The 26,833-nt window shown below is 40.4% G+C and overlaps 5 protein-coding genes across 13 annotated transcripts; all 5 read left to right on the top strand.

Annotated features, from left to right (window-relative positions):
* Positions 1 to 394: 394 nt before the first annotated feature.
* LOC6498495 (ATP-binding cassette sub-family G member 1) lies at positions 395 to 8,344 on the top strand. Of its 5 annotated transcripts, none has more exons than XM_014906666.3 (8): positions 395 to 560; positions 1,897 to 2,579; positions 5,695 to 5,812; positions 5,874 to 6,209; positions 6,272 to 6,510; positions 6,571 to 6,717; positions 6,780 to 7,283; positions 7,342 to 8,344. In XM_014906666.3, exons 2-8 carry the CDS (start codon positions 2,057 to 2,059, stop codon positions 7,941 to 7,943), a joined length of 2,469 nt encoding a protein of 822 aa, XP_014762152.1. In that variant the 5' UTR covers positions 395 to 560; positions 1,897 to 2,056; the 3' UTR covers positions 7,944 to 8,344. The 5 variants fall into 5 exon arrangements, with proteins under 5 accessions (XP_014762152.1, XP_014762153.1, XP_014762154.1 ...); XM_014906667.3 differs by having other exon boundaries at positions 1,894 to 2,579; XM_014906668.3 differs by having other exon boundaries at positions 395 to 564.
* A 254-nt stretch (positions 8,345 to 8,598) lies between these two features.
* On the top strand, positions 8,599 to 13,073 carry LOC6498496 (ATP-binding cassette sub-family G member 4). 3 transcript variants are annotated; one of them, XM_044716479.1, is made up of 7 exons: positions 8,599 to 10,169; positions 10,232 to 10,421; positions 10,479 to 10,863; positions 10,918 to 11,034; positions 11,184 to 11,317; positions 11,371 to 12,188; positions 12,294 to 13,073. In XM_044716479.1, exons 1-6 carry the CDS (start codon positions 9,943 to 9,945, stop codon positions 12,148 to 12,150), a joined length of 1,833 nt encoding a protein of 610 aa, XP_044572414.1. In that variant the 5' UTR covers positions 8,599 to 9,942; the 3' UTR covers positions 12,151 to 12,188; positions 12,294 to 13,073. The 3 variants fall into 3 exon arrangements, with proteins under 3 accessions (XP_044572414.1, XP_044572413.1, XP_014762157.1); XM_044716478.1 differs by having other exon boundaries at positions 11,371 to 13,073; XM_014906671.3 differs by having other exon boundaries at positions 9,014 to 10,169; positions 11,187 to 11,317; positions 11,371 to 13,073.
* Positions 12,490 to 14,087, top strand: LOC6498497 (C-type lectin 37Db). The gene has a single exon (XM_044716481.1). The coding sequence runs from the start codon at positions 12,490 to 12,492 to the stop codon at positions 13,018 to 13,020; it is 531 nt and encodes a 176-aa protein (XP_044572416.1). The 3' UTR covers positions 13,021 to 14,087.
* On the top strand, positions 13,497 to 14,027 carry LOC6498498 (C-type lectin 37Db). Its single transcript, XM_001962916.4, has one exon. It carries the CDS (start codon positions 13,497 to 13,499, stop codon positions 14,025 to 14,027), a length of 531 nt encoding a protein of 176 aa, XP_001962952.1.
* A 1,753-nt stretch (positions 14,088 to 15,840) lies between the features above and the next one.
* LOC6498499 (glycoprotein-N-acetylgalactosamine 3-beta-galactosyltransferase 1) lies at positions 15,841 to 23,663 on the top strand. Of its 3 annotated transcripts, none has more exons than XM_014906672.2 (4): positions 15,841 to 16,121; positions 21,729 to 21,906; positions 22,132 to 23,024; positions 23,085 to 23,663. In XM_014906672.2, exons 2-4 carry the CDS (start codon positions 21,864 to 21,866, stop codon positions 23,319 to 23,321), a joined length of 1,173 nt encoding a protein of 390 aa, XP_014762158.1. In that variant the 5' UTR covers positions 15,841 to 16,121; positions 21,729 to 21,863; the 3' UTR covers positions 23,322 to 23,663. The 3 variants fall into 3 exon arrangements, with proteins under 3 accessions (XP_014762158.1, XP_001962953.1, XP_044572411.1); XM_001962917.4 differs by lacking the exon at positions 15,841 to 16,121 and adding an exon at positions 20,839 to 20,975; XM_044716476.1 differs by lacking the exon at positions 15,841 to 16,121 and adding an exon at positions 20,862 to 20,950.
* Positions 23,664 to 26,833: the final 3,170 nt, after the last annotated feature.

The following is a 26,833-nucleotide window of genomic DNA, read 5'->3' as shown; positions in this document are numbered from 1 at the left end:
GTTTTCTAAGTTTATTTTTTATTAATAAAAATTAATAAAATAAATATTAAAATAACTAAATTATATTCATATTTTTGCGGTTAAGGTAAGGTTCTCTAAGTAATAGGCTGTTGAAAACTGGTTTGACTTGTTTCTAGCCAGCTTTGTTTTGTTTCAAATTTCGCGTTGACCTGGGACAAAGGAACCAGAAGAGGTCTGGACTAAAAGCAGTGCAACCCTCCTGGATTAACCAAAAAATAAAAAGAGCAGCGAGAAGAAATAGTCACCCCCGCATTTGCCGGCAAGAGAAGTCAGAGAAATTATAAACAATCCCCCAACGCCAGGGCCGTTGCTTAGGGGGGATGATAACAGACAGCTGATGGGTCTCTCCCGTCTCCCGGCTGGCGAACTAATCAGCTTGGCTCATATTTTTCGAATTCATTCCGTTTCGTGCCATGCCAGGCGGCAGATCGCGCTGCTCCTCAGTTCTCGGTCCCGGGCGATAATTAACCAGATATATATATACATTTACGCATATATATATAATTACGCGCGTTAATGCTCAACAGTTAATTACGGGGGTGTGTGAGTGTTGTGTTGTGCTTGTGTGTGTGTTGAGTGTGTGTCTGTGTGTGTGATGCACCTCTTATCAGTCGGCGCTTTTGACATTGCGATAATCAGTTACTTTTCAAAATTTCGTGCGTTCGAACAGAATATTTTTTGTGGCTTACATGGCCTCGTTGTACCCCTCGCTCTACCCCTCATTTTACCTTTCAACTGCGGTGATAAGCCGCAACAAAACAACAATAGCAATAAAACAGCAAGAGCCATAGAATTTGATATACTTTTCAGTGAGAACTACATACTAAATACTTAGTTGGCGACTAGGGGCTAGTACGAAAGAATCGCGAACTTGGTGGAATGAGAGAGGAGCCAATAAGTAGACGGCTAGGCCAACACTCATACACCTAAAGAAAATATCAGCTGCTCGCCAGCAGTCTACACCTGCTAGCTTACTTAAATTAAAGTAAAAAGAGACATTACAAAAAGCAGAACTTTGAACGATTAAAAATGCGTCTCAATTTTTTCAAAACAAAGAAAAAGAGAGGAGCCCACGAGATGTGCGAGATGTATACAAGTGCTCATGAATTTGCATCCGAGGCAAGGAGCTTTGAGTGCATTTGGCACGCGCTGCTCCACAAGTTCATAGGGCATATTTGTTCAGATAGAAAATAGAACAGCTAATCATATTTAAATATTTTTTACAAAATGAATTATGATTAAGAAAAGTAAAGTTCTATTAAATGGAAAACTAATTAAAAATAAATAGTTTTTACTGTTTAATATCTTCTCGACTATCTAGAGTATCTATATGCTCTTCATACTCTGTGTAGGGCAATCGACTGTCCCCCCTTTTAGCCCCAACAAGCATTTGTGCGGTGGAGAGCAGCAGATTATGTCTGTGCATCTCAGTCTTCCCTCTTCTCAGTTTCAGTTTCATTTCGCTCTCAGAGGGGGCCACAAAACAAAAACAAAATAGAAAAAGAAAAATAAATAACAACAAAACATTGTTTATGTTCTCTCGCGCTCCTCCCGCGTCTTACATGGTGGAGGGGGGGACCGGACCATGTGTGTTGGTGGGACTATTCTCGTTTTTGGTGGCATGGTCTGATTAGCAACAGGCAACCCCGTTCGGCTTTTTATTAAATGGGTTGCCGTTAGCGCCCAGCGCCCAGCCCCCAACTACCCCTGCCCCTCTAGCCAAAAGCGAATGAACTCACAGACACTCACGCAGGCACTCAGTCAAGAGCGAAATTAAAATTCAAATGAGCGCCAACACGCAGACACACACACACGCGAAGAAAATATTATTTATTCTAATTGTTGACGCGCCTTAAAAATTAAATAAAAAAGCAGGCCTAAGACGGAAAGAACTAATTGAATGGGACTAAAATGTTTGAGCGTACAACTTGAAGCCTCAGAGACAGAAGTGAAATATAATCTGGTTGAGCCCCAAAGATCAAAAGTGCCAGGAAAGTGATTAAAATAACAGTAAAGTCCACCCCCACGAACAACCATGTCCAGTTGGAGTTTGGCCAGTGCCGTGTCGCCAAATGTGACAAACAGTGGCAGTGATGTAATCCGGCTGAACAACCTCAAGTCCAGCTCTGAGACCAATCTTCCCTCCAGGGGATCAGTCTCGGGACTACCCCGCCCAACGACTCCCGTTCCGGGTAGAAAACTGGCCTCCAAGCGACCCCCACACTTGACCTTGAACATTGGGGCCAGCAAGTCCCAACACAAATCGGCGCCATTGGCCGAAACCGAAAACACAGTCCTATCGGCCACTTCCTCCATTTACGAGACTCCCTTGAGCGCCACACCGGCCTCAGTGACGGCCACCAGCTCACCTGCCAGGGCCAGCCAGAACAGCCAGGATAGCCACAAGAGCCAGGGTAGCCATAGGAGCCAGCAGAGCTCCCACAGCACCACCAGTGGTGGGTCAGTCTTCCCGCACGAACAGTACAAAGCCATCAAGAAGATCAACATAGGATTCGAGAATATCCGCCATACCACCAAGTTTGGAATTTTGAAAAGAGGTGAGCTGAAGTTTTTGGCTTAAAAAAATATAATTCTTGGTGGTTTTTAGATTATAAGTTTATTATATTCAAGCTAGAATAAGTTTTATATTCAATCCATAGGCAGAAAAAAGCAAAAACTAATTAATAAATCAGAACACGTTTTAAGAGTAAGGTCTTCAAGCTGAAACTCTTGATGTTTGTCCAATATTCTGCCTTATTTCAACACCTTCTGTTCAAACCCTCAATTATTTATGAGCTTCATGGTCCTCGCAAAAAACGAATGTTAATATGGAAGGCAGAGTGTCCCCCACAGGGTCATGTGGTTGCCCATTTCGTCCCAGTCACGCATTGGTGGCAGTTATAATTAAGGGTTGGCAGTTAAGTACACACTTGCCCGGAGCACGGCAATGTCCAGTCAACTCAATTAAAGGCAGCCCGATCCGAGCGACTTCAATAAGTATAAAATGAGTTTTTAATGAATAAAAAATGGAAATGAAATGCTGCTACAATTATCTGAATCATTGTCGGGTAATGGATCGGAATTTAGTATAGTCTCGGTTCATCAATCTCCAGATAAATGGCTTTTAGAACTAGAGTGGCTTTTCCCCTATTATTTTAGTTGCTTTTTTTAAACATGTGTACCTTATCAGAGATTCCTGATAATGCTCAAGTTTCTGATTTAAATATTGACTAAAGTCCGGCAAACAAAGAAAGAAAAACACCCAGATATATGCAACAATCGGACACTTTTTCAATTTGTAATATTGACGAGCTGATTGAGCAAATCACAGGGTTCAAAGAGCCTTTTAAACTCAATCAAACAGGGCACACGTACACGCACATAAGAAATACGATCCGACCAGAACATAGGGGTCACTTGTAGTTATCTTGTGGTTACATGGCACGGCAACCTATTTGCATACCGGCGGTGGTCACTGCTTTTATATTTGTTTACTAGTTACAAACAGCTGATAATACGGCTTACTACGTGCATAAACAAACAATCTCAGATACTAGATAGTTTTGTGAATGTGCCCGCTTGTCGATGGGGGAAAACAAATTATAACCAAGTACTTTGAAGCAGACTGGAATGACTCACTGTGGAGCACTTCTGATAGCTGGATATTGGGACTTGATGAACTCCCTTTACCTGATTGCCTGCTGATTCATAATGTAAGTCATTTGAGTATCTGATTAAGATCCTGATTAGAATTATGGCACGTGCCACACGTCGATCACAGACGCGATAAATCATAGACACTGAGGGGTAATTGCAGTGTCCCAATAGCGGCATGCCAAGGAAGCACGAAACCCGAAACTGACGAAAAACTCGCACCAAGGTCCCCGATACTGACAACAAACCATAACATTTAGCTACAGTTACTGGGGTTCCATATTTCATATCTGTAGTTACCATTATCGCATTACCGCATGGGGCAATGATAATAAACATGAATTCTTTCTGTTCTTTTTAAATTAATAGAAATTCGAGACAATCGATTTTTGCGCTATTGTTGTCATATTTTTGGGTCATTTGGGGATACAAACATAATAAGATGCCCTTAATAGATATTAAAATCGACATTAAACGCGATGGTAATGAAGCATAGCCTCTTGTTTTATAAGTAAGGCGAATACGATTTAATTGATGTCACTTGAGTTCCATTAAGTGACATGTCAGTTCTTTGTTTCATTTGATTTCCCCTTGTCCGTTGCGTGTTTCCATTGTCGTAAGGTTTAGTAAACTGCTAACCATAACTATATGTACAAAGAGACCGACTTTGAGCCCGACTTGTGAGATGAGTCAGGGGGTGTGAAAGCGAAAGCTTCCTGTTTATAGTCGTAGTACTAAGCGGATGGCATGTTACCCCGGAAAATGTATCTAAATCCAACTAGAATTTCCGGATATGAATGTCAGGCTATTGCAACTTCTACATAGTTTCTATTACCACTTGTCTATGATTCATTGACCTTCAAATATTTATTGAACTTGAAGTGCTGGGGAAGCATAGCCCTCCAAATGCAGGTGTCGGTTGCACTTTTCCATTCGATACTCATTCAATACCCATTCAGCTATTTGCTCATAATCCCTCCGTTGAAAAAACTGCACCAAGTACAAGGCTACCATGAAACCCTGATAAGGGGGGCCAACTCCAACGCAGTAATGGGAGTGCAATAAAATGGCTCAGGGAACACCTGTTGGCTCGGTTGGCTTTACTCTAACATCTGGCCAAGGGGACTTGGAATGGCTGCCTTGACGCCTTCTTAATGACATTTTAGTCATACAGGCGTGGAGCGATAAGATTTAACAGCGGACTGATTGATAAGTGGGCGCACAGACCCCTGAAATCTAAATTGGCCAGTAGCCACGGCTAATCGGCAGATTAAATGGCCATTTTTGTACTTGACAGGCGCGACTACAATGTATGGATAGTTTTTGGAGCCGAACCTCACCAATATACAATGGAGCAAAGCCTCTTTCCGACATTATCGGAAACCGGGCAACTGGGCAATGGAACAAATGGCGAGAACTAAGATTAGCCCTGTGGGCAACTCTAATCGCTCTGTGGTTCCAAGAATGTGGGACATAACTTCAGCTATCTTCTTTGCAAGTGAATTCTAAATATATTTTGTGTTTAATTTGTACTTTCTCATGAATTGCATTTAAATACTAACTACAAACTAATAAGTACTAATTTAAGTACAACACGCTTTTTTAATCGCATGCTCTTTATCAATAAACTAATCTTCCAATTTGAATGGCGTCAGTTTTCGGAATGATTTAGGAATCTTAACATCGAACTTAAATAATAAAGAGTTTTGTCGAATTTCTCATGAAAAAACCCACGCGCGATTTAATTGAATAACGAACTTTATCAACAAAGTTACTAATCAGCTGCAGCTCAAAGTCAATAAAACTAATGTGACCTCTTGAAAATCCGTCGACGGAAACTATACAGAAAAGCTTTTCCTTCTATAAAGTTACAGATTTATTTTCTACTTTTAAGGAACTTAGGACAAACTGTTGATAAAAAAGTAATCATTATTATATATAGCTATCTGGTAGTAATATTTTTCTTCGCTATTCATCTATCCATCTTTAAAGTATCTTAAAAATTTCCTTATTTTTTAGAAACAAAAGATGTGCTCAAGGGCCTGACTGGCTACTTCAAGTCGGGAGAATTAAGTGCTATAGTTGGACCCTCAGGTGCTGGCAAGAGCACCCTTCTTAATATTCTCTCAGGATATACGTAAGATACCCCGAAGCTTAATCGGCTTCCCAGCCAGACTAATCCAAGATTTGTATTTTAGAACCTATGGCTACACCGGCGACTTTCACGTCAACGGTAATCGCCGGGACTTAAAGGCTTTCAAGCCAAATGTGGCCTTCATCCGCCAGGATACAAGCCTGCAGGCCTTACTTACCGTCAAGGAGGCAATGCACTTTGCCGCCAATCTTAAGATAGGCACCTACATGACACTGCCCGAGAAGCGGGAACGGGTGACGAGCATCCTGGAGGCCATCGGGATGTACGAGAACCGCCACACCATGACTGGGCAGCTGAGCGGGGGACAGAAGAAGCGCTTGGCCATTGCCCTGGAGCTGGTCAACAATCCTCCTGTGCTAATCTTGGACGAGCCAACAACGTAAGTTCTCTGAAACCATTCCAATTTTCAAACTTATCAAGTTGTTAATGTCTTTCACACAGGGGCTTGGATAGTTCTACTTCCAACCAATTGATAAATCTTCTCAAGAAGCTCGCTGAAGAGGGCCGGACAGTTATCTGTACAATCCACCAGCCGAGTGCCTTGACCTTCGCCATGTTCGACCACCTGTACGCCATAGGAGAAGGTCAGTGCATCTACGCGGGAGGCTCTCAAAATCTGTTGCCCTTCCTGGCCGCCCTCAACATGCACTGCCCTGAGTCTTACAATCCAGCGGATTACTGTGAGTCCCATACCTAGTTTTGAATGCATTGTTTATTATTAGATCCTGTTTCATTTGCAGTAATGGAGATTGCTACCCATGATTATGATACGCCTGACGAGAACCAGTTGGAGAAACTAGTGGCTTTGATGGACAACGGCCGCAATGAGGATTACAGACAGAACAAGACTGCCCGAGTAGCTCAACTGGCAGCCATGAAGAAAATTGGTAGGCTTGAATATTAATTAAACTAGTTTTTCTAGTGATCGAACTATTTCCTCAACTTGCAGATCAACTCATGGCAGCTGGTATAATTACACCCGTAACTGCACCCGTAATGACCACCTCGATACCTGCCCATTTCCTACAGTCCGGAGGCTTCAAGCCCCTGACGCCTATCAACGAGTTATCCTCCCGGTTGTGGGACAGTCAGGCGGGGGGCATCGGAAGCGGCGATGTGGGTGGAAAGTCCTGTTGCAAGCCAAAGAAAAAGAAGAAGCCCAGACCAGCTCTGGACCTGGATCCAGCTGCTCTGTGTAAACGGGAAAACATATACGCCACGCCCTTCTATCGCCAGCTGGGTATCCTGCTGCTGAGGACCTTCCTGCTGATTTGGCGCGACAGCTCACTGACCACCATGCGATTCGCAATTCACCTTGTTACCGGGCTGCTAATTGGAACTCTCTACTTTGGAATCGGCAACGATGGCGCCCAGACACTGAACATCTTTCGGTACCTCTTCTACACGATCATGTTCATAATGTACTGTGCCTTTTCGGGGATCCTCGTCAAGTGTAAGACCAGCTTTTATGAGTAATAAATATCAAATTTGATTTATTTCTTATCCTATAGTTCCCTTGGAGTTCCCGATTGTGTCGCGGGAACACTTTAATCGCTGGTACTCTCTACGGGCCTACTACGTGGCCATCACATTGGCCGACCTGCCCATCCAGATCATTTGCAGCGCCCTGTTCATAGTGCCCACATATCTGTTGACCCAGCAGCCCCTGGAACTTTGGCGCTTCAGCCTATTCTTCCTCATCGTGTTCATAACGGCCTTGGTGTCGCAGAGCATCGGCCTGGCAGTGGGAGCAGCTCTTAGCCTAAAACTGGGCTCCATTCTGGGACCCTTCTTCATCTGTCCTTTCCTGCAGTTCAGCGGATTCTTCCTCATGGAAAAGGATGCTCCGGCTTACATGCGCTGGATGTTCGACATTTCGTTTCTTAAGTACAGTCTGGAGGGATCCATGATGGCTATTTTTGGCTACGACCGGGAGCGATTGGATTGCAATGATATGTACTGTCATCTGACGAGGCCGACGTACATTCTCAAATACCTGGACATGGAAAGGGGAAGTTACATCAAGGCCTTCGTGTTTTTGTTCTGCATTTTCATCATGTTACGCATCCTGGCCTTCTACATCATGTCCTTCCGACTACGACTGTTCAGATGAAACGCGGAGAAGGACTCTGCCGGGCAACATTCCGCTGCTGACTGTTTGAAATGTGTTTTATATCGATGGTTTCTTATTTAAGCATTTATCGGAGGGGAAATTTTGTGCCAAAGATTATAGGAAGCAAGCCTTTAGCGCGTAAGACAATCGTGATATATAACTGAAACAAAGGATAATATAACCCCATACCAGACACCCAAACACCCAACACACACACATAGCGGTTATAGAGATCAATAACTGTAAATAGGACATTTTTTACTAGCATAGCACATAAACAAATGTATTTTTTGTATCGTATTAATGAATGATTTATTGAATAGTTTTAACACAGGTCTGATTTTCAGGCCTTTGAATGCAAGATGACCTTGAAAAGATTATTAAACTATTTTTCCATGAAACTGAAAATGATTATTTACTTGGTGGGGCTATGAAATAATATATATTCCTTAGGTTTAGGCCAAGATTAGGGAGACTTGGCTTAAAACTAATGCCCAACTAATGATTTTTTTTTATGAAAATCTAAAAAGTATGCTACAATTTCCCATGACGATCATGCTTGAATGCAACTCATACATGTTGGATGATTCGGCTGCAGTTGAATTACAATTAATACCAGTGACCGGCAATGGAAATTATTAGTGTTTGCTTCGAGTTGGCGTTATTATTATCCGCCATCCACACCCGGATCGTGAATGCGTTACTGATTGGGAGAGTATCCCCCAGTGTCCGAGGATAGAAGCCCGTTAGTTATTGTTTATCCGAGCGTACTCTACAGCTTATCCGGTATATGTATCCATTCTTAAAGAAAGTGTTCCCACCTGAACTTTACTTTCTCTTTCTTGCCCCCTCAAGACCCACGATCGCGATCAAAATTTTAATGAACTCTGTGTTAAAAAGTGAATGCCAAGATCAATAATCGTTTGAAAATGCAAAAAAGGAATTGTTGCATTACGAGTACTTGAGGCTCATCAAAATAATCATTAAATAATTGCTTATTGGAACCAATTTTACAAAAAAAGCTGCAAGGGCATATTATAATATATGTAAAAAAAAAATAATAATCTGTGAAAGTGTATTTAAGAACGTTCATTGACAGCTGTTAGTGCAAACTTTTCCTTCCAAATGAAAATTACTGATAAGCTGCTAAGCAGCTGCCCTGAATCTCGTTTTGTGAATTCCAGTCTAACGCCCAACCCTAATCTTATAACGCAGTTAGCTGTAGATACTTTACTTTCGATATCAGCGGTCATTGTTTCTTATTGCAAGGGGCAGTGTATCAATTACCGAATATTAACACACACAAACACAAACATATCTACTTCAATTAATAATTTCACTCTCTAGCGATGCTGGGGAACCGTGGCTCACTTTTAGGCGATTTTTGAAAAGAGTAGAATTATTCGAAGATTTTTAATCTTTAATGTATTAAATAATAAATGAATAATCATTAATAGAAGTAGTGGAGTTAGTTCTGCCTTTAAAAGAGGTACAATTATATTTCAAAAGCCCTAACAGTAATGCCATTTTCTACTATTGTTTATTCACCTTGAAATTATTTTAATTAAAGCATTAGCTCATCCATTTTAATTGTTATTTTCATCCCAAACGTGGTTGCTATTTTTCCATTGGGGTAACCCGTTTCAGTTGCAGTTCCAGTGCACCTGACCTCGGACAAGACGCGATCTGGAGGAGCTTCTCAGGTGCATTCGAGCCCATGCAAGTTGCCTTCCAACAAGTTCGTCGTCGGGTTGGAGCCTCTGACCTTGATCCGTGAGGCGATAAGATTATCCACCCACGAACCACCCTTAATCGGGCGCCGACTTTGACTCCAAATTTTTGCAAATTCGCAAAAAAACAGCAGTTATGTACCCGACGTCGGCCAGTTGAGGGAGCAGTTGAGGTTTACTGACCGATCGGCGGCGTTCTGGGGAGTTGCTCGCATAAACAAAAATCGTTTAAAAACAAAAGCCCGGTCGGGTATTCACAATCATAAACAATGACTGATAACGCGTCTACAGGACAGCCGAATGGACTGGCCGCAAAGCAGCAGGCCCTGGAGTTGCACTTCAGCCAAGCCAACTACAGCTTGAGGGGATCGGCCAAGGGTTTCAGCCCCATTCTGAACGAGGCGTGCGGCGTCTTCAAGTCCGGCCGATTGACGGCCATTCTGGGTCCTTCGGGGGCGGGAAAGTCCACTCTTCTCAATGCATTGGCCGGTTTCAAGTGAGTACTTCACAAATTTGTAAATTATTTCATTCAAATATGCATTACTAATAATTTTCTAGGCTCAGAGGTGTTTCCGGGCAGTTCCTTTTAAATGGACAACCCAGGGATATGATGAGTTTTCGCAAGATGTCCGCCTACATAGCCCAGGACTTCGTGATGCTCAATTTTCTGACCACCGAAGAGACGATACGTGTTTCCGTAGACCTGAAAATGCCAAGGAGCACCACTCGTGCCGAAAAACAGAAAACTGTAAGTTATATTCATGTTTTTTAAGAAAATCCATTAACCTTTTACTATAACTTACAGATAGATGACATCATAGAGATCCTTCAACTTCAGTCCTGCCGACAAACCTTGGTGAAGAACTTGTCTGGTGGCGAACACAAGCGCCTATCGATCGCCATTGAGTTGGTGACGAATCCGCCCATCATGTTCTTCGACGAACCCACAAGCGGCCTGGACTGCGTGGCCAGTTACCAGGTGATCTGCCATCTCCAGCGGTTGGCCCATGATGGCAGGATTGTGGTCTGCGTGGTCCATCAGCCCGGGTCGAGACTGTTCCAGTTGTTCGACGATGTCCTGGTTCTGGCCCACGGAGAGGTCCTTTATGCCGGAGAGCAGCGCGAAATGTTGAGTAGCTTTGCGGAGTCCGGTTTCATTTGCCCACAGTACTATAACCCTGCGGATTTTGGTAAGATTTTGAAAATGGAATATAGAATTAGTACTATCCATCTTGGTTTTGTAGCTTTGGAAGTCTGCAGCCACTCGACTAGCATAGAAAGATGCGAGTCCCTTATTGCACAAAACAAACTGAGGCACTGCCACCCAAGCAACATCGTAAAACTCCAGGTGGACGAGGAGAGTAAGTTTTAACCAAGAAGTGCTTCTTTGAAAGATGATTCTCACCCGGAACTTCATACTTTTGCACTCTATTGGACTCTACTTTACTGCACTTCTATCCTTTTGCTCTATCTGTCGCATTTCCTTCTGCCCGCACTACTTTCTTTCCAGCAGCACTCATCAAGGTCGACCAGGAGACCTCCACCAGTGATCTGAGCCACCTGCGCAGCAAGGAGCAGGTGGGCTTCTGGTACCAGCTAAGAGTGCTTCTCTGCCGCCATTTGCGCTCCATGTACAGGGATCTGGTATAAAAAAATCAATCTCAAAACTGGCTTTCAACTAATCCTGTATCTTTTAGATGGCCGTCCAGATGCGACTGATAATGCACGTTGTGATAGCCCTGCTCTTAGGTGTGGTCTATTGGCAGATTGGTGCCGATGCCGAAAAAATCGTGTCTAATGTATCCTGCATATTTTTTATAATCCTGTTCATCTTCGCTGGCAACGCAATGCCCTCCATTCTACTCTGTATCCAGGACTCGGCGGTATTCATCAGGGAGTACTACAACGGCTGGTACTCCCTGAAAGCCTATTACATTTCGAAGGTCCTGGCCGACTTGCCCCTGCAACTGGCCTGTCCCACGCTCTTCATCAGCATTGGATACTTCATGAGCGGCCAACCAGCCGAGTGGCAACGTTTCGCCATGTGCTGGGGCATCTGTGTGATGACTGCTTTCATAGCCCACTTCATCGGTGTGATCGCGGGGTCCCTCTTTCCCATGCCTCTTGCCATATTCCTTGTGCCTAGTGCCACCATTCCGTTCCTGCTCTTTTCCGGCTTCTTCATTCGCCTGAATGAGCTCTCCTGGTTCCTGCGACCCATCTGCAATGTGTCCTTCTTCCGCTATATATTCGAGGGCCTCCTCAGAGCCATTTACGGATACGACAGGGGGGACCTGGAGTGCCACGCCCAGTTAGGGTACTGCTACTACAGGACGGCGGATCAGTTCCTTAAGGACTTTCAGATGCAGGGCGATGAGTTCGGTTGGGACCTCGCTGTTCTGGGAATGTTCATGGTCTTCCTGCTGATTTCCTTCTTCATCACCCTGAAGGCGGTGATTCGAAGAGCTCTCAGGTGATGGGTGGACATTTTGTTATTGTGGTTTTAGATTGTTAGGTAAATCAATACTATCTAAATATTTGATGTTTGGGTGATAAGTTTACATAAAATCATTTTAATTAATCATAATATTTTTGAATTTTCTTACTTTATTATTTAAAGCTTAAGCATAAAATGGGCTATTCCCTAACGATAGGAGTCCCTTTAGTCATTGGAAATCTAGAGGAATATACATTATTTATTCACGGGAACACAATCTCTTCTTGATAAGCCACTTTTGAAACAATACCACAACAAATCTCTAGTATTAAAAGGCCTATCAGCGTCAGAGTATGTTAGTTCAGTTTTTAAATCGAAAATGTTCGCATCGCCAATGAGCTTAACCTGGGCATTATTCGTCCTAGTCCTTGCCGCATCTTCGGCGGAACACTCGGACACTATCGAATCCACTTTAGACTCCATCATCCAGAGTGTGAAAGATTTGCGAAAGGATTTTGAGATGAACAAAATGGGATTCAAGGAGATCGGTAAGGGATTCTACTACATCGAGGAGAACGAAAAGCAGTCGTGGTACACAGCCCTATCCACTTGTCGTCGCATGGGAGCTCATCTGGCGACCTTTAAGTCCGAGGAGGAACTCAGAGCCGTGGATGCCGAACTCAACATCCGCAACAAGGGCTATTGGATTGACGCCAATGACTTGGATAGAGAGGGACAGTTCATGTCCTGGACAACCGGCAGTCTTTCACCATATCTGAAATGGAAGAGGGGTGAACCCAATAACTTGTACAACAAGGAGCACTGTGTCGACCTCTGGGATGGTCTGATGAATGATGACGACTGTAGCGATAAGCGCTATTTCATTTGCCAGACCGGAGATGGAATTTAAAATGTAAAAGTTTTAATTAAATATTTAATAAATGTTCATTAAAAAGAGGGAAATCTTAAAATACGTTTTGAAATGCTGGGTGACAGGAGTGGAAGATTTTAAGTTGTACTTATAATATAACATCCAAAACCAATCTCAATGAAATCCAGGTTTTGCAAGCAAAAACCCTTAGAAGGATCTCTGGAGCTCCGTGGTTTATCCGAACAACGTGCCCAAAATCGGAGACAAGCTGCAAAAACTTTCTCAAAAATACATGCAACGTCTATGATAAATGAACATGATGATGAATATGGGCTATTCCCTAAAGATAGGAGTCCCTATATTCATTGGAAATCTAAAGGAATATACATTATTTATTCACTGGAACACAATCTCTTCTTGATAAGCCATAATAATCATACATCAACAGAGCAAATCTCTAGTAGTAAAAAAGCCTGTCACCGTCAGAGTAAGTTAGTTCAGTTTTTAAATTGAAAATGTTCGCATCGCCAATGAGCTTAACCTGGGCATTATTCGTCCTAGTTCTTGCCGCATCTTCGGCGGAACACTCGGACACTGACCCATACATGTTAGACTCCATCATCCAGAATCTGAAATATTTGCTCAAGGATGTGGAGGTGAACAAAACGGGATTCAAGGAGATCGGTAAGGGATTTTACTTCATCGAGGAGAACCAAAAGCAGTCGTGGCACACAGCCCTATCCATTTGTCGGCGCATGGGAGCTCATCTGGCGACCTTTCAGTCCGAGGGGGAACTCAACGCCGTGGATGCCGAACTTAACATCCGCAACAACGGCTATTGGATTGACGCCAATGACTTGGGCAGAGAGGGACATTTCGTGTGCTGGACAACGGGCAGTCCCGCACCATATTTGAAATGGAAGAGGGGCGAACCGAATAACTTGTGCAACAAGGAGCACTGCGTCGAACTCTGGGATGGTCTGATGAACGATGAAGACTGCACCGATGAGCGCTATTTCATTTGCCAGACCGGAGATGGAATTTAAAATGTAAAGGTTTTAATTACATATTTAGTAAATGTTCATTAAAGAGAGGAAATCTTAAAATACGTTTTGAAATGCTGGTTAACAGGAGTGGAAGTTTTTAAGTTGTAGATATATACGTACATCATAGAATAGTACTTAAAAAAAAGCTAAATTAAATAATATCACTTACTACCAGTTTTTTAATTCAAACTTGTTGAAACTAAATTCATTTGTTAATCATAAAATTAATAAAAGCTTTTTTTTGTGAAGAGCTTTGGTTTTAAACACATGTTGCTGATACATCGGCCGTGTTGCGGCAACAATGAATATCGGAAATAGTTCAAAAGAAAAAGTAACTCAACTAATTATAATGAAATTGAAAAATTATTTATATAGTTAAATTAAAATACAATTTGTTAAAATTAAAATAAAAGTCTTTAATTCATTTTAATTAAAGTTTATAATTCAGACAGCCAGCAATAGACTGGAAGTCTTGGAAAATATAAAATGTATTGCCTACTTTGTGGCATTTTGTAAAAAAATATATTGGTTGCTGGAATAGCTGATTTTCAAAAATTAAGCGGGACAGCGGCCACAAAAATAAATAAGTTAAACCATGTTTAAAGTTTAATTTATATTAAATACAGGCCTTGAAACAGGATTTAATTTATTATTTTATTATATAATTTTAATATATGCAAACTTTTAACATTAACTTATGAAAGCATTTCTATATTCATCGATTTGCGTCTTATTTTTATGACTTAAGAAAAAGACAATATTGACAAACATGTTTCCACCTCTGTTGACCACCACAGTGGAGGAGTCACATCGAACTAATTGAATTGAAAAAAGTTGTCTTATCAAGATTGTGGCGCTGGTTTGTACATTCTGTTACTGGTAGTCGATAATATCAAATGGGAATGCTTCTAAATGAAATATATACCGGTAATTAAACTTTAGAAGCTGAGGGGTTACCTGTATAACTACCTACCAGACTAACCACAATGTCTTCATAGAATTGGCTGATCAAAAATTCAACTTCAAGGCTGGTGAATGCGTTGCAAATATAATAACACCCTATTTACGTTTACGTAAGTGTGGGCCCAACCCGTTTTCGTTATCAATGATGACACCCCTTTAAATATCAGTATGCGACATGGTCAATGGGCTGATATCATAATTACTCGTTAACAATGTTAGGTAAAACTTTCTTAAAAATAAACTCAAAATAATTAAATAAAATTTGGGGGTTCTCTTTGAAAGTAAGAGAGATCGTGATCGTGACCTTCCACCCCTAAAAACAACCCTTAGCCTAGACAGCTGTTCTGGACTCTCTCCCAAAACACTAATACGAGGTAAGGGGAGGAAAGTACAACTCATGAGATGCTGAAATTCAAATGCTTCCGAACAAGATCTCTAAATTTCTTTTTATAAATATTCATCAGCTTAACAGAAGCATTTATTTATAGGTATGTTTCAATAGCGATCTTATCTTTCTCTTCTCTTCTGACTTCTTTAATTTTATAAATAATTATAGTATCTTTTTAACTTATTTTTTCAGTGTATTGGATGTTCTCTTTTCATTTATTTATTTTTCTTGTTTATTTTATTTTTTTATGTTTTTTTTTTAAATACGTGCAAATAAATCCTCCTCTTATCATAAATACTTATTTTTAGGCAATTTCCCATTTAAGTTTTATCGCTGCTCTCTGGTCTTGTTAGCCGGCTCTTAATGCCGGCATTTCTTAGTTGGTAATACTAAAGTTAATCTCTTCACTCTCTCTCTGGCTGCGAGGCGGCTGCGCGAGGGAGAACCCAACGCTATAATCGTTCTCAGTTTGAGAATTTTGCGGCGAGCAAGTTTTTGTTGTTTGCTCGCCGTCGCCGCGTTCGGACGTTTTCAATTCCACGCTTCTCGCATCGGACGGGGCGGAAAAAAGTTTAATTAAACGTTTTGAGTACCTCGATTAAAACTATTTAAATTGCTTGAATGACGCGCCCAACAATTATCAGTGGCGGAAAAACGTGAGTGCTCCGCCGGAATCTAGAAACGCAATTCGGGAGGGTCCTGCGGCTGGAAAACATGCGAGAGATTGTGCAAAAAATCAATTTGTAAGTAAGGGCGACGCGACCGGAGCATTACTTCAATGAAACTTACATGAAAACTAAGTGAAACGCAAAAAAATTTGGTCAGCAGAAATATTGCATTTTGTGTCAAAACAAAATGCTAAAAAATAAAATAACAGAAACGAATGAGAATAAAGCGCAAGAGCGCAAGCTGCACGCGAGGGCATCCAAAATAAGCTTCAAAAGAGCAGAAAGTTTTTTTTTTTGGCGCTGCGAGAGCTGCCAAACCGAAAGAAATAAAACAAGTTTAACGGCGAGCGAAAAATAATTGGCTTTCGACTGGAGCGCATGTGGGAAAGGAAGTGGAAGGACATAGGCGGCATGGAATGCCCTTACCAAGGAGTCACAAAAAATCATTTTAAAAATTGTCAACAAATAAAGAAAGATCTGATTTATTAAATAAAAAAAAATATATATTAAAGTTATCCTTAAAATGTAGTGTGTTTAGTATTCGTTAGTCTGTTATCCTGACAGTTGTTGTTATTTTTAATGCCCTGACATTCCGTGCAAACAACTGCCTCTCTTTGGCTCTCTTGCCGCCATTCCGCGGCTCTCTCAGCCGTCATTTCCGCTGTTTTCTGTCGCATTATGTGCTCAGTAACGCTCATACGCCCCCCGTGCCAGTCCGACCCCGACTCCGACCCTTCATGGCAACCGGGGGTGGATTGTCTGCATCCAAATGCATTTACTTTAATTTGTTTGTGGGTCCAATTCCATGGGGGCGTCTCTTCTCTCTTCGCTCGGCACATGTGATTGTTCGGACGCTCCTCTGATTAGCGCAGCTGGTTGTTGTTGCTCCTAATTCGTATGTAGATTCCAAACCATGATTGATATGCAACTTCAGTGGCACTGATAAAGAAGCCACTGCTTCCTCCCGACAGCTGATGCATCCATTGCTGCTCCCACACTAGCTATGATACAAATTTTAGGGCTTAAGCCCTTTCCCATACTTATCACTGGCACTAAAAACTATCCAAACATTTGCATATCTCCGCTGGAAAGCAAATATAGACCGAACAAATATTAATTCCAGGCAGCTACCGCATTCGCAAGTTTATAGATTTGATAGCAAAAATAATTACTTACATCCTAATACTAGATACTAGATACTAGTATAGACTGGGGTCTATATAATAAACATTTTGTTAAATAAATTAATTTCCCTCCAACACCCTAATAGGGTATTAAACTGTCGGACCACTTGACCCCCGACAGCGACTTGTCGCATTCATTATCATTCAATTAAAGCAGCACTTGAACATGACAGTACTGCGTTGATTTCTGCTGGAGAAGTCTCCACACTGCTCCATATCTCAAGTGCAGTTGCAATCTTAAGCGGCTGTCAGTTTGGCTTTAATGCTGGCCATTCAAAGTGTAAAATTTTAATCAAACGAGTGTTAATTGAGTCACTCTCGAGTTTTGGGTCAACGCGCCACTTTATCTAGCATTCTTATTCAAATGGAACTAGAAGCCTAAGGGCTTCTTAATCAATAGATTCTTGACCGCCTCAGGACAAACCCAGATATTTCATCAATCCGCCACTAATTAGTTTTTGCCAATTTTTAATTCAAAATTGATTATGAATCGTTAGCCAATCACTCACAGCAAAGGTTTTGTTTGCTCTGTTTGTGTCACTTCCCAGTTTATATAAGAGGGACTAACAAATGTGGCTAGAATCTTGATTTAAATCATAAACTAAGTTAAGCAATTTAAATTATAATTTCTAACTACTTGAAGGAGTGAATCAGAGTGTTTTTTAAACGGAAATGGGTTTCGATTGTACATTGCATATAGGGAGCTATATATTTGATAAGAATGTATTATGAATATAGTGAATATCCCAACTATTTTATACCCCGCACACTCTTATTTTTCATAAAAGTTATTTTTGGAAAATAAATTTTTGAAAATATAAATATTTTGTTGCATTCTATTGGGTGTTCAAGACAGTATTAAGACAGTAGGAAAGCCGAATAAAAAGTGTTTGACTCCTTTAAAATATTATTGATTTGGCTGAATTTTGTTCTCTAGATATACAGATGAGTGCTAAAACCCACCATTAATTAATTTGCAATTAAAATTGCCGTTTACAGTTGTCAAAGCACATATTGGGGTCAAACTCTCACCCACATATGTTGGTTTTCTGTTCTCACGTTTTTACGTCGTGCCCATCGGCAATTACGTTTACTTTATGACAGTATGGTGCCATGGTTCAGGGTCTTATCTAATCTATTTTCCACAACCCTGACCTAGACTATGAATATCCTTAGGATGGGAAACTGGAAACAAGATTAACCCCTTTTTCGACTCCCACCTAAAACAAAAAAGAACTACCATCCTCTCAGTGGTTGAACAAAAGAGAACCAGATAAGGCTATGATATCAGAAGATTTACGAAACGGAAATGGGCTAAAAATAAACATACACTATTTGATAACAATTACTTGTGTACGACTGACCACCAGTTTCCATTCGATAGCCACTAACTATTTCGGTTGGGGTTATTGTTCCCCACAACTTTATCAATTGTACGCGAACTGAGGATGAAAAAGAATGTATAACGCACAATTGCGGATAATAAAGTGCTTTGTATATATTTTTTGGATTAAAAAAATAAATAAATAAAAACAATGCATGTGCAGAGCCGTAGATTGAAACATTCGCTGGACCACAGAGCGTGGCTGGCTTTATTGCCCTGAGAGGAACAGCGGCCTAACAAAACAATTTAACAATTGGTTTGGTTCGCCATCTGGTTATGGCTTGGTTATGGCTTTTGTGAACAGAATGTCACGCTACTGTGAGTATAGGGCAATGAAATCGAATCTATTAACAGAATGACATAATAAAAAGTGTGTGTTTGGCTGCTTTTCAACAAAAAAACATATGTCTACTATCCATTAGATTAGGCAACCACAATAGTTTCAAATTTTAAATAATAGTCGTAATTAATAGGATTCATTTAGGTACGATTGATATATTTAACATATAAGTGGTGGGATTTCTGAATTAAATCAAAGATTGTTTTTTTTTAGAAATGCTAAAGAGATATGAAAGTGTCTTAAAATAGAGTATAAATCATAGACATAGCACCTACTTATATGCCAAGGTGATGAGCATGGAAAAGGGTAATCTTATCTTAAGAATATTACAAAACATTTAAGGTAGCATAATCTAATCATTACATTCAAAGGCACAACTTAATTCATTGTAATATGAAACTAAGCACTAAGTTTTATCTACTTAGTTGGTAGAGTTCTAGGTGTGATAACAACATTATTTTCGATAACGACGACAATGGCATTGTATAAATAAAATAATAATGATAGACAATAAATAGATAAAAAAATTGCGGGCAAATGTGTTTACAATCGAATGGCAAAAAACCCATTCATTATACAATTATTTTACGAAAAGATTTATCAATTTTCAGCGTTGCTGGTTAGTTTCAAACCCACCTATATAGCTTAAATATTTGGAAATTCGTTGGAAAACCCTTGATGAGATAGAGATTCAGGTTTGCATTTAAGTTCCCTCATACCTTGTGCAAAAATACACAATGATAAGCAAATTGTTGCTAAATTGCGTTTAATCGCCATTGAATTGGAACGGCGCTGCAGGTTTGCAAAATGTTCAAGCCTTAAATTAATTAATTTGCAATTACAATTGGGGTCACTCTCTCACCCACATACATACTACAAATAAGTATGTTGGTTTTAGAAACTCACGTTGTTAGGTCGTGTTCATCGACAATTGAGCTTACTTTATGGCGGCCCACTAACCAGAGGGTCTCATCTCTCAGATTTTTTAAATCCTTGACCTGCTCGATGGATGTCCTTAAAGCTGAAGCTATCGAACTCATCGATTTTCAGGGGAATAGTAACAAGCTTGGCCAGGCCAATGAAAATTAACAGTCCCAAGAGGACCATCAATAACAATGGTCTCACAGCCACTGAAATATAAAAGTGTTATGGATAAATTCTTCTATAATTAGTATATATATTAAGAATAAAATTAAACCTTTTTCCGATATACAAGGAAGCCTTATCATTTTTGGGAAATATTTATAATAGCACTTGCCACTTTGGTAACTGAATTAATAGTGAGGTAAAAAACGAGTTGAATACTACTCACTGAATAAAAGTGATCTAAAAAAGGAGCAGCTGATCAAATAAAAATTATGTCTTTTATATTTTGAAGACAATTGGAGCTACAGTAGTTCCTAAATATAAAGGAAGGCGAGAGAAGCAGGAAATTATGAATGATAATAAAAATTCGGCTTTATTGTTTGGCTCTATAGATTGTTTATGGCTTATATCGTGCTTCCTACTTATAAAAATACAAGTAGAATCGACAAGTGGAAGCGTCAATGATTAATCAGAGACTATTTTGATAAGGGGAGTTCCTTGGAATCGAATCCAAAACAAACTAATCGGATAGGCTTATCTAACTTGGGAAAAATTGACCCATTAAAAGCAATCAGAAGTCAAATTGGTCTACTGGGATACTTCAAAGATAACGAATAATTATTGGCTTGTGATAAGGAATACTAGTGACTGAAACCCTTGCTTATAACTGAAATTGCTTTCGGCCATTTGTGGGGAATGACACGGGTCAGAATCCACGTAGTACCCACACATGTACCTCTTTATTTCGTTTTTGTTTCCATAAGCCATATGCAAATTATTTAAGAAAGTCTGCAGTTAAGTCTCTGGATTGCATTCAGCACCCAAGTCTCGACCAGAACGGTTCTAAAACTGCAACCAGCTTCGACAGTATCACAGAGTGGCAGCTGCTTTTCAGCCATCGACTGCTGGGGTAATCAAACAAAGACAATTAATGAGTGAGTGCTAACAAACGATTTGAAAATAAACAACAAATGCACACAGACTGGATCAAGATGACGTTTTAGCAGGCATAAATGATTGTAAAATAAACTAAATATGTTAAATAATATTAAATCCAGTTCAATGACATCATCAGAAGTATTCAAAAAAGAACAGCAAAGTTATTGGCGGTATAGTGCAAAAGGTGTAATTGCTTTTTTATTTGCCAAACTATCGCCGGACCAAAGGGAAACAAATTCTGAAGAACACTAGCGTATAGGGAATTTTTATGTTGCTCGTTAATTTTATGACTTTGACTCGAAAATGAATACAATTTGTTGCAAACACTTGTTTGTTTGTGCCAAAAAGGCAACTTGTAACGTGTTGTCGGTTATCTCGAAGAGGAAACTCTCAAAAACAAACACACAAACACGTGCATGCAAAAAAAAAAAAAATATATATATAAATATAGAAAATAAGAATAACTAAAATGGAAAAAGATTTTTTTAGTGAAATAAATATTTATCAGTAGAGCTGCAGCCGGGGAATGCATTTCCGTACGGCGGCAATTGTCACGTTTTGCATGAGATTAACACAGTTTAGGTAACCGAGCCGAGCACAGCGCCAGCACAATTTTCAGATAGTTGACACTAGTGACCGAATGCCATCCGCGAGCAGATGCATTTCGGAAACCGCCACGCACTGCCTCGGCAATAATATACTTCTTGGCATCTGTAACTAAAGCGGTAATTTATTTTTTAACCTTGCAGAAGATGTAAGACGTAAGTCGAGTGGATTGCCAAGCTGAAGAAACGCAACCAAAGAAGCAAAAAGTCCTCAAAGTGACGGATAGTCACTAAAAGTTCCTTCTAACCCCAACACAGAAGCCCAGAAACTAAAGCCAAATGCATGCCAATAGTCTGTTAGGAAGGTCCATATTAAATGAAGGTGAGTTGGCTAAATATATCTTTATTTTGTGTGCTTTTAATAAATGGCGAGAAGTTTAAACCCAAAAATAAAACAGTTGTTTTCGACAATTTTCGATTCAACAACAAGATCATCTTTATTTAAAAATGATCATTTAAACAATTGTTTTCACATTTTTCAGAAGTCGATAAAATTTGCACTATGTTTAATATTTATTTAAACCCGTAAAAACTTTTCTATTTCTAGGCCGTTCAAATAAACGTTCCTTTGTGTCCTTGATCGTGGGCCTGGTCGTAGGCTTTTGCCTCGCAGAGCTCTTCGTGTACACCTCCACCCCGGAACGTAGCGAGTTCATGCCCTACGATGGCCACCGGCATGGCGATGTCAACGACGCCCACCACAGCCACGACATGATGGAGTTGACGGGGCCGGAACAGGATGTAGGCACCCACGAGCACGTCCACGAGAACTCGACCATCGCAGAGCGACTCTACGGCGAGGTGCGCATCCTCTGCTGGATCATGACCAATCCCAGTAACCACCAGAAGAAGGCCCGGCATGTGAAGCGCACCTGGGGCAAGCGGTGCAACAAGCTGCTATTCATGAGCTCGGAAAAGGATGAGGAGCTGGACGCAGTGGCCTTGCCGGTGGGCGAGGGCCGGAACAATCTATGGGGCAAGACGAAAGAGGCGTACAAGTATATCTACAAGCACCATATCAACGATGCCGACTGGTTCCTCAAGGCCGACGATGACACGTACACGATAGTGGAGAACTTGCGCTACATGCTGTACCCGTACAACCCAGAGACTCCGGTGTACTTTGGCTGCAAGTTCAAGCCGTACGTGAAACAGGGCTACATGTCCGGCGGTGCCGGCTACGTTCTCAGCCGGGAGGCTGTGCGTCGCTTTGTGGTCGAGGCCCTGCCCAATCCCAAGGTCTGTAAAGACGAAAACACGGGCGCCGAGGACGTGGAGATGGGCAAGTGCTTGGAGAATGTGAAAGTAGTGGCCGGGGATTCCCGCGATTCCAACGGACGTGGTCGCTTCTTTCCCTTTGTTCCGGAGCATCATCTGATTCCATCTCACACAGACAAGAAGTTCTGGTACTGGCAATACATATTCTACAAAACCGACGAGGTGGGTTTTTTATATTTCTTTTTATTTTCAAAGAATTTATTCAATTTTGTTTGATTTCAGGGCCTAGACTGCTGCTCAGATAATGCCATATCCTTCCACTACGTATCGCCAAACCAAATGTACGTTCTGGATTACTTGATTTATCATTTGAGACCCTACGGCATCATAAATACGCCGGATGCCCTGCCCAACAAACTGGCTGTGGGCGAACTAATGCCACCACCCAAGGATCAAGACACAGAGAGCTCGAGCGACGGCGGAGTCTCCAAAAGATCCACAGACACAAAACCCCAATAATAGAGACAGTTGCAAAGACTTTTAATGTATATAGATAGCTTTTGTATATAGATTTCTATACAAACAAAATGTATTGCCACTAAATGAAGTCCCATTAAGATTTGCCAGCATTGCCATCATCATTTCCATAAGCTTTATAAGTCGCCGTCTAATTAGATTAGTTTACACCACATCCTCAAAAGGTTTCGTTTGGACTGCTTGAATGGAGAGGAGAGTGCTCGCTTCTGTTTTGTACAAAAATGTGTATCATTTTAGCTGTTACTTTAGTTTGTAATTACCAATTAACTCTAGGTTGTACAAACGAGAGGAAACCATCACTAATAAAGCGCTTTCATTAATCAATATTGTTTCTTTAGTTAGTAACTTTCAAAATTGAAGACGACTTGAAATCTGTCACATTTACTTGTACTATGTACTATAGCTATGAATATAATTTCTCTTGTGATTGAGATATAACGTATTATAAAGGATAATCTTATGAAATTCGAAATGTATTTAATAAAACAATATTGTATTACAAGATATTTATAATGGCTTTTATTTATTTTAAATCTACCTCATTCAACGCGTTGATGGCTTCTTACCTTCAATAATTCTTTATCTTTATGTAAGTGATAAAGTATATTCTTTCTAATAGAACATTTATCTTTAAAAGATGACATATAAGAACATTACGGTCAACCACGAAGGCTATACCTTGCCCAATTTCCATCCTATTCTGAAGCGGAGTGCCCTAAACACTTTTTAGACCGATTCTCCATCAATCTGCATTAAAACTTAGGAACAAAATATTTTTTATATTTTTCGTTCCATTTTCTGGGGGATCCCGTTCTAAAATCTGAAAACAACATGGGGAGGAGTATATGACCCAATGCATTGGCTATATCTTTGCCAATTTCCATCCGATTCTTGTGCGGAGTACCTTAAACGATTTGTATATCGATTCTCCGTCAATCTGCGAACAAAATATTTTTTAGATTTTTCGTCAAATTTTCTGGGCTATCCCCTTCCAAATGTAGAAAGTGCATGGGGAGCACAATATGACCCCCTGTGAAGGCTATATCTTTGCCAATTTCCATCCGATTCTTGAGCGAAATACCTTAAACGATTTGTAGATCGATTCTCCATCAATCTGCATCAAAACCTACCAACAAAATATTTTTTTGATTTTTCGTCAAATTTTCTGGGCTATCCCCTTCCAAATGGGGAAAGTGCATGGGGAGCACAATATGACCCCCTGCGAAGGCTATATCTTTGCCAATTTCCATCCGATTCTTGTGCGGAGTACCTTAAACGATTTGTATATCGATTCTCCGTCAATATGCATCATAACCTACGAACAAAATATTTTTTAGGTTTTTCGTCACATTTTCTGGGCTATCCCCTTCCAAATGTAGAAAGTGCATGGGGAGCTATATCTTTGCCAATTTCCATCCGATTCTTGAGCCGAATACCTTAAACGTTTTGTAGATCGATTCTCCATCAATATGCATCAAAACCTACCAACAAAATATTTTTTTGATTTTTCGTCAAATTTTCTGGGCTATCCCCTTCCAAATGGGGAAAGTGCATGGGGAGCACAATATGACCCCCTGCGAAGGCTATATCTTTGCCAATTTCCATCCGATTCTTGTGCGGAGTACCTTAAACGATTTGTATATCGATTCTCCGTCAATATGCATCATAACCTACGAACAAAATATTTTTTAGGTTTTTCGTCACATTTTCTGGGCTATCCCCTTCCAAATGTAGAAAGTGCATGGGGAGCACAATATGACCCCCTGTGAAGGCTATATCTTTGCCAATTTCCATCCGATTCTTGAGCGGAATACCTTAAACGATTTGTAGATCGATTCTCCATCAATCTGCATCAAAATCTAGAAACAAAATATTTTTTTGATTTTTCGTCAAATTTTCTGGGCTATCCCCTTCCAAATGGGGAAAGTGCATGGGGAGCACAATATGACCCCCTGCGAAGGGCCAATTTCCTATATCTTTGCCAATTTCCATCCGATTATTGAGCGGAATACCTTAAACGTTTTGTAGATCGATTCTCCATCAATCTGCATCAAAACCTACGAACAAAATATTTTTTAGATTTTTCGTCAAATTTTCTGGGCTATCCCCTTCCAAATGTAGAAAGTGCATGGGGAGCACAATATGACCACCTGCGAAGGCTATATCTTGCCAGTTTCTATCCGATTCTTAAGCGGAGTACCTTAAACGATTTGTAGATCGATTCTCCTTCAATCTGCATCAAAACCTACAAACAAAATATTATATAGATTTTTCGTCATATTTCTGGGCTATCCCCTTACAAATGGGGAAAGTCCATGGGGAGCAGAAAAGGACCCCCTGCGAAGGCTATATCTTTGCCAATTTCCATCCGATTCTTGAGCGGAATACCTTAAACAATTTTTTGATCGATTCTCCTTCAATCTGCATCAAAACCTTCAAACAAAATATTTTATAGATTTTTCGTCACATTTTCCGGGCTATCCCCTTCCAAATGGGGAAAGTGCATGGGGAGCACAATATGACCCCTGCGAAGGCTATATCTTTGCCAATTTCCATCCGATTCTTAAGCGGAGTACCTTAAACGATTTGTGGATCAATGCTGCTGTAATCTGCATTAAAACCTACGAACAAAATATTTTTTAGATTTTTCGTCACATTTTCTGGGCTATCCCCTTGTCCTCAAGTGGGGAAAGTGCATGGGGAGGCCAATATGACGAAGGCTATATTAAACGATTTGTAGAATATATTTTTTTTAATATTTTGTGAAATTTCAGTGGCGCCATCTGTTAGTCAAGCTCGAACTTGGCAAACAAGCCCAACGCGCAGATGGCGTGTGAAAATCGTAATGTAAAAAGTATAAGGCCTGAAAATACTCAACATTACGATAGAGCTAAGAAAAAGGGTAAATTTTTGAACTTTTTTTTACAAAAACCCAAGAAGTTTAGTAAAAATATTTTTTTTATTTCACTTTTATATAAGGTTATATATATTCACTTTTATTATAGAATTTTTTCAAAGTTTTTCAACACTAAATGTCGGCTTGGCTGTAGATCTTTTTCTGATAGCCCTTCATGGCCGGTTAGGTTTTTACAGCATTTTTCAAGCAACATTTGGAAAAAATGTAGAAAAAAAACAATAAAAAACGACTAAAAATTATTCCTCCACATATTTAAATTTTTTTTCTTAAATTAGTAGAACTTAACAAAAATGAGCACAATGCTTGGACCTTTATCCCTATAGTCCATCTTCTAGGAGAAATCCTATTCTATCACAGACGGCTGATTCAATTTTAATCAATTAGAATAGGGCCACAAAATCCGAAAGTCCTCGCTTAAACAGTTAAACATGAGCGACTTACAATAAAACTGTCAAAACGTCAACCACTAAGCTGGAAATGGCTATTCTCTGGGCACTGAACAGGCGGCCACAGGCCAATTTAATTGATTCGGTCTAAGCCGCGTTGGCAGGCGCGCTCTGGGACTGGCTGATACTTT

Source organism: Drosophila ananassae, chromosome 3R, assembly GCF_017639315.1.
Source record: "Drosophila ananassae strain 14024-0371.13 chromosome 3R, ASM1763931v2, whole genome shotgun sequence".
Taxonomy (NCBI): Eukaryota; Metazoa; Arthropoda; class Insecta; order Diptera; family Drosophilidae; genus Drosophila; species Drosophila ananassae.
The sequence above is the reverse complement of the archived record's forward strand: the minus strand, read 5'-3'. Positions and strand labels throughout refer to the sequence as shown.

Excerpts from the sequence above, each read along its gene's own strand:
- LOC6498495 (XM_014906666.3), top strand. The coding sequence starts at position 2,057 with ATGTCCAGTTGGAGTTTGGCCAGTGCCGTGTCGCCAAATGTGACAAAC. Across the intron at positions 6,210-6,271 it reads ATCTTGGACGAGCCAACAAC|GGGCTTGGATAGTTCTACTT; the intron begins GTAAGTTCTCTG and ends TCTTTCACACAG. Across the intron at positions 6,718-6,779 it reads GGCAGCCATGAAGAAAATTG|ATCAACTCATGGCAGCTGGT; the intron begins GTAGGCTTGAAT and ends CTCAACTTGCAG.
- LOC6498496 (XM_044716479.1), top strand. The coding sequence starts at position 9,943 with ATGACTGATAACGCGTCTACAGGACAGCCGAATGGACTGGCCGCAAAG. Across the intron at positions 10,170-10,231 it reads AATGCATTGGCCGGTTTCAA|GCTCAGAGGTGTTTCCGGGC; the intron begins GTGAGTACTTCA and ends ATAATTTTCTAG. Across the intron at positions 10,422-10,478 it reads GTGCCGAAAAACAGAAAACT|ATAGATGACATCATAGAGAT; the intron begins GTAAGTTATATT and ends TATAACTTACAG.
- LOC6498497 (XM_044716481.1), top strand. The coding sequence starts at position 12,490 with ATGTTCGCATCGCCAATGAGCTTAACCTGGGCATTATTCGTCCTAGTC.
- LOC6498498 (XM_001962916.4), top strand. The coding sequence starts at position 13,497 with ATGTTCGCATCGCCAATGAGCTTAACCTGGGCATTATTCGTCCTAGTT.
- LOC6498499 (XM_014906672.2), top strand. The coding sequence starts at position 21,864 with ATGCATGCCAATAGTCTGTTAGGAAGGTCCATATTAAATGAAG. Across the intron at positions 21,907-22,131 it reads AAGGTCCATATTAAATGAAG|GCCGTTCAAATAAACGTTCC; the intron begins GTGAGTTGGCTA and ends TTCTATTTCTAG. Across the intron at positions 23,025-23,084 it reads TATTCTACAAAACCGACGAG|GGCCTAGACTGCTGCTCAGA; the intron begins GTGGGTTTTTTA and ends GTTTGATTTCAG.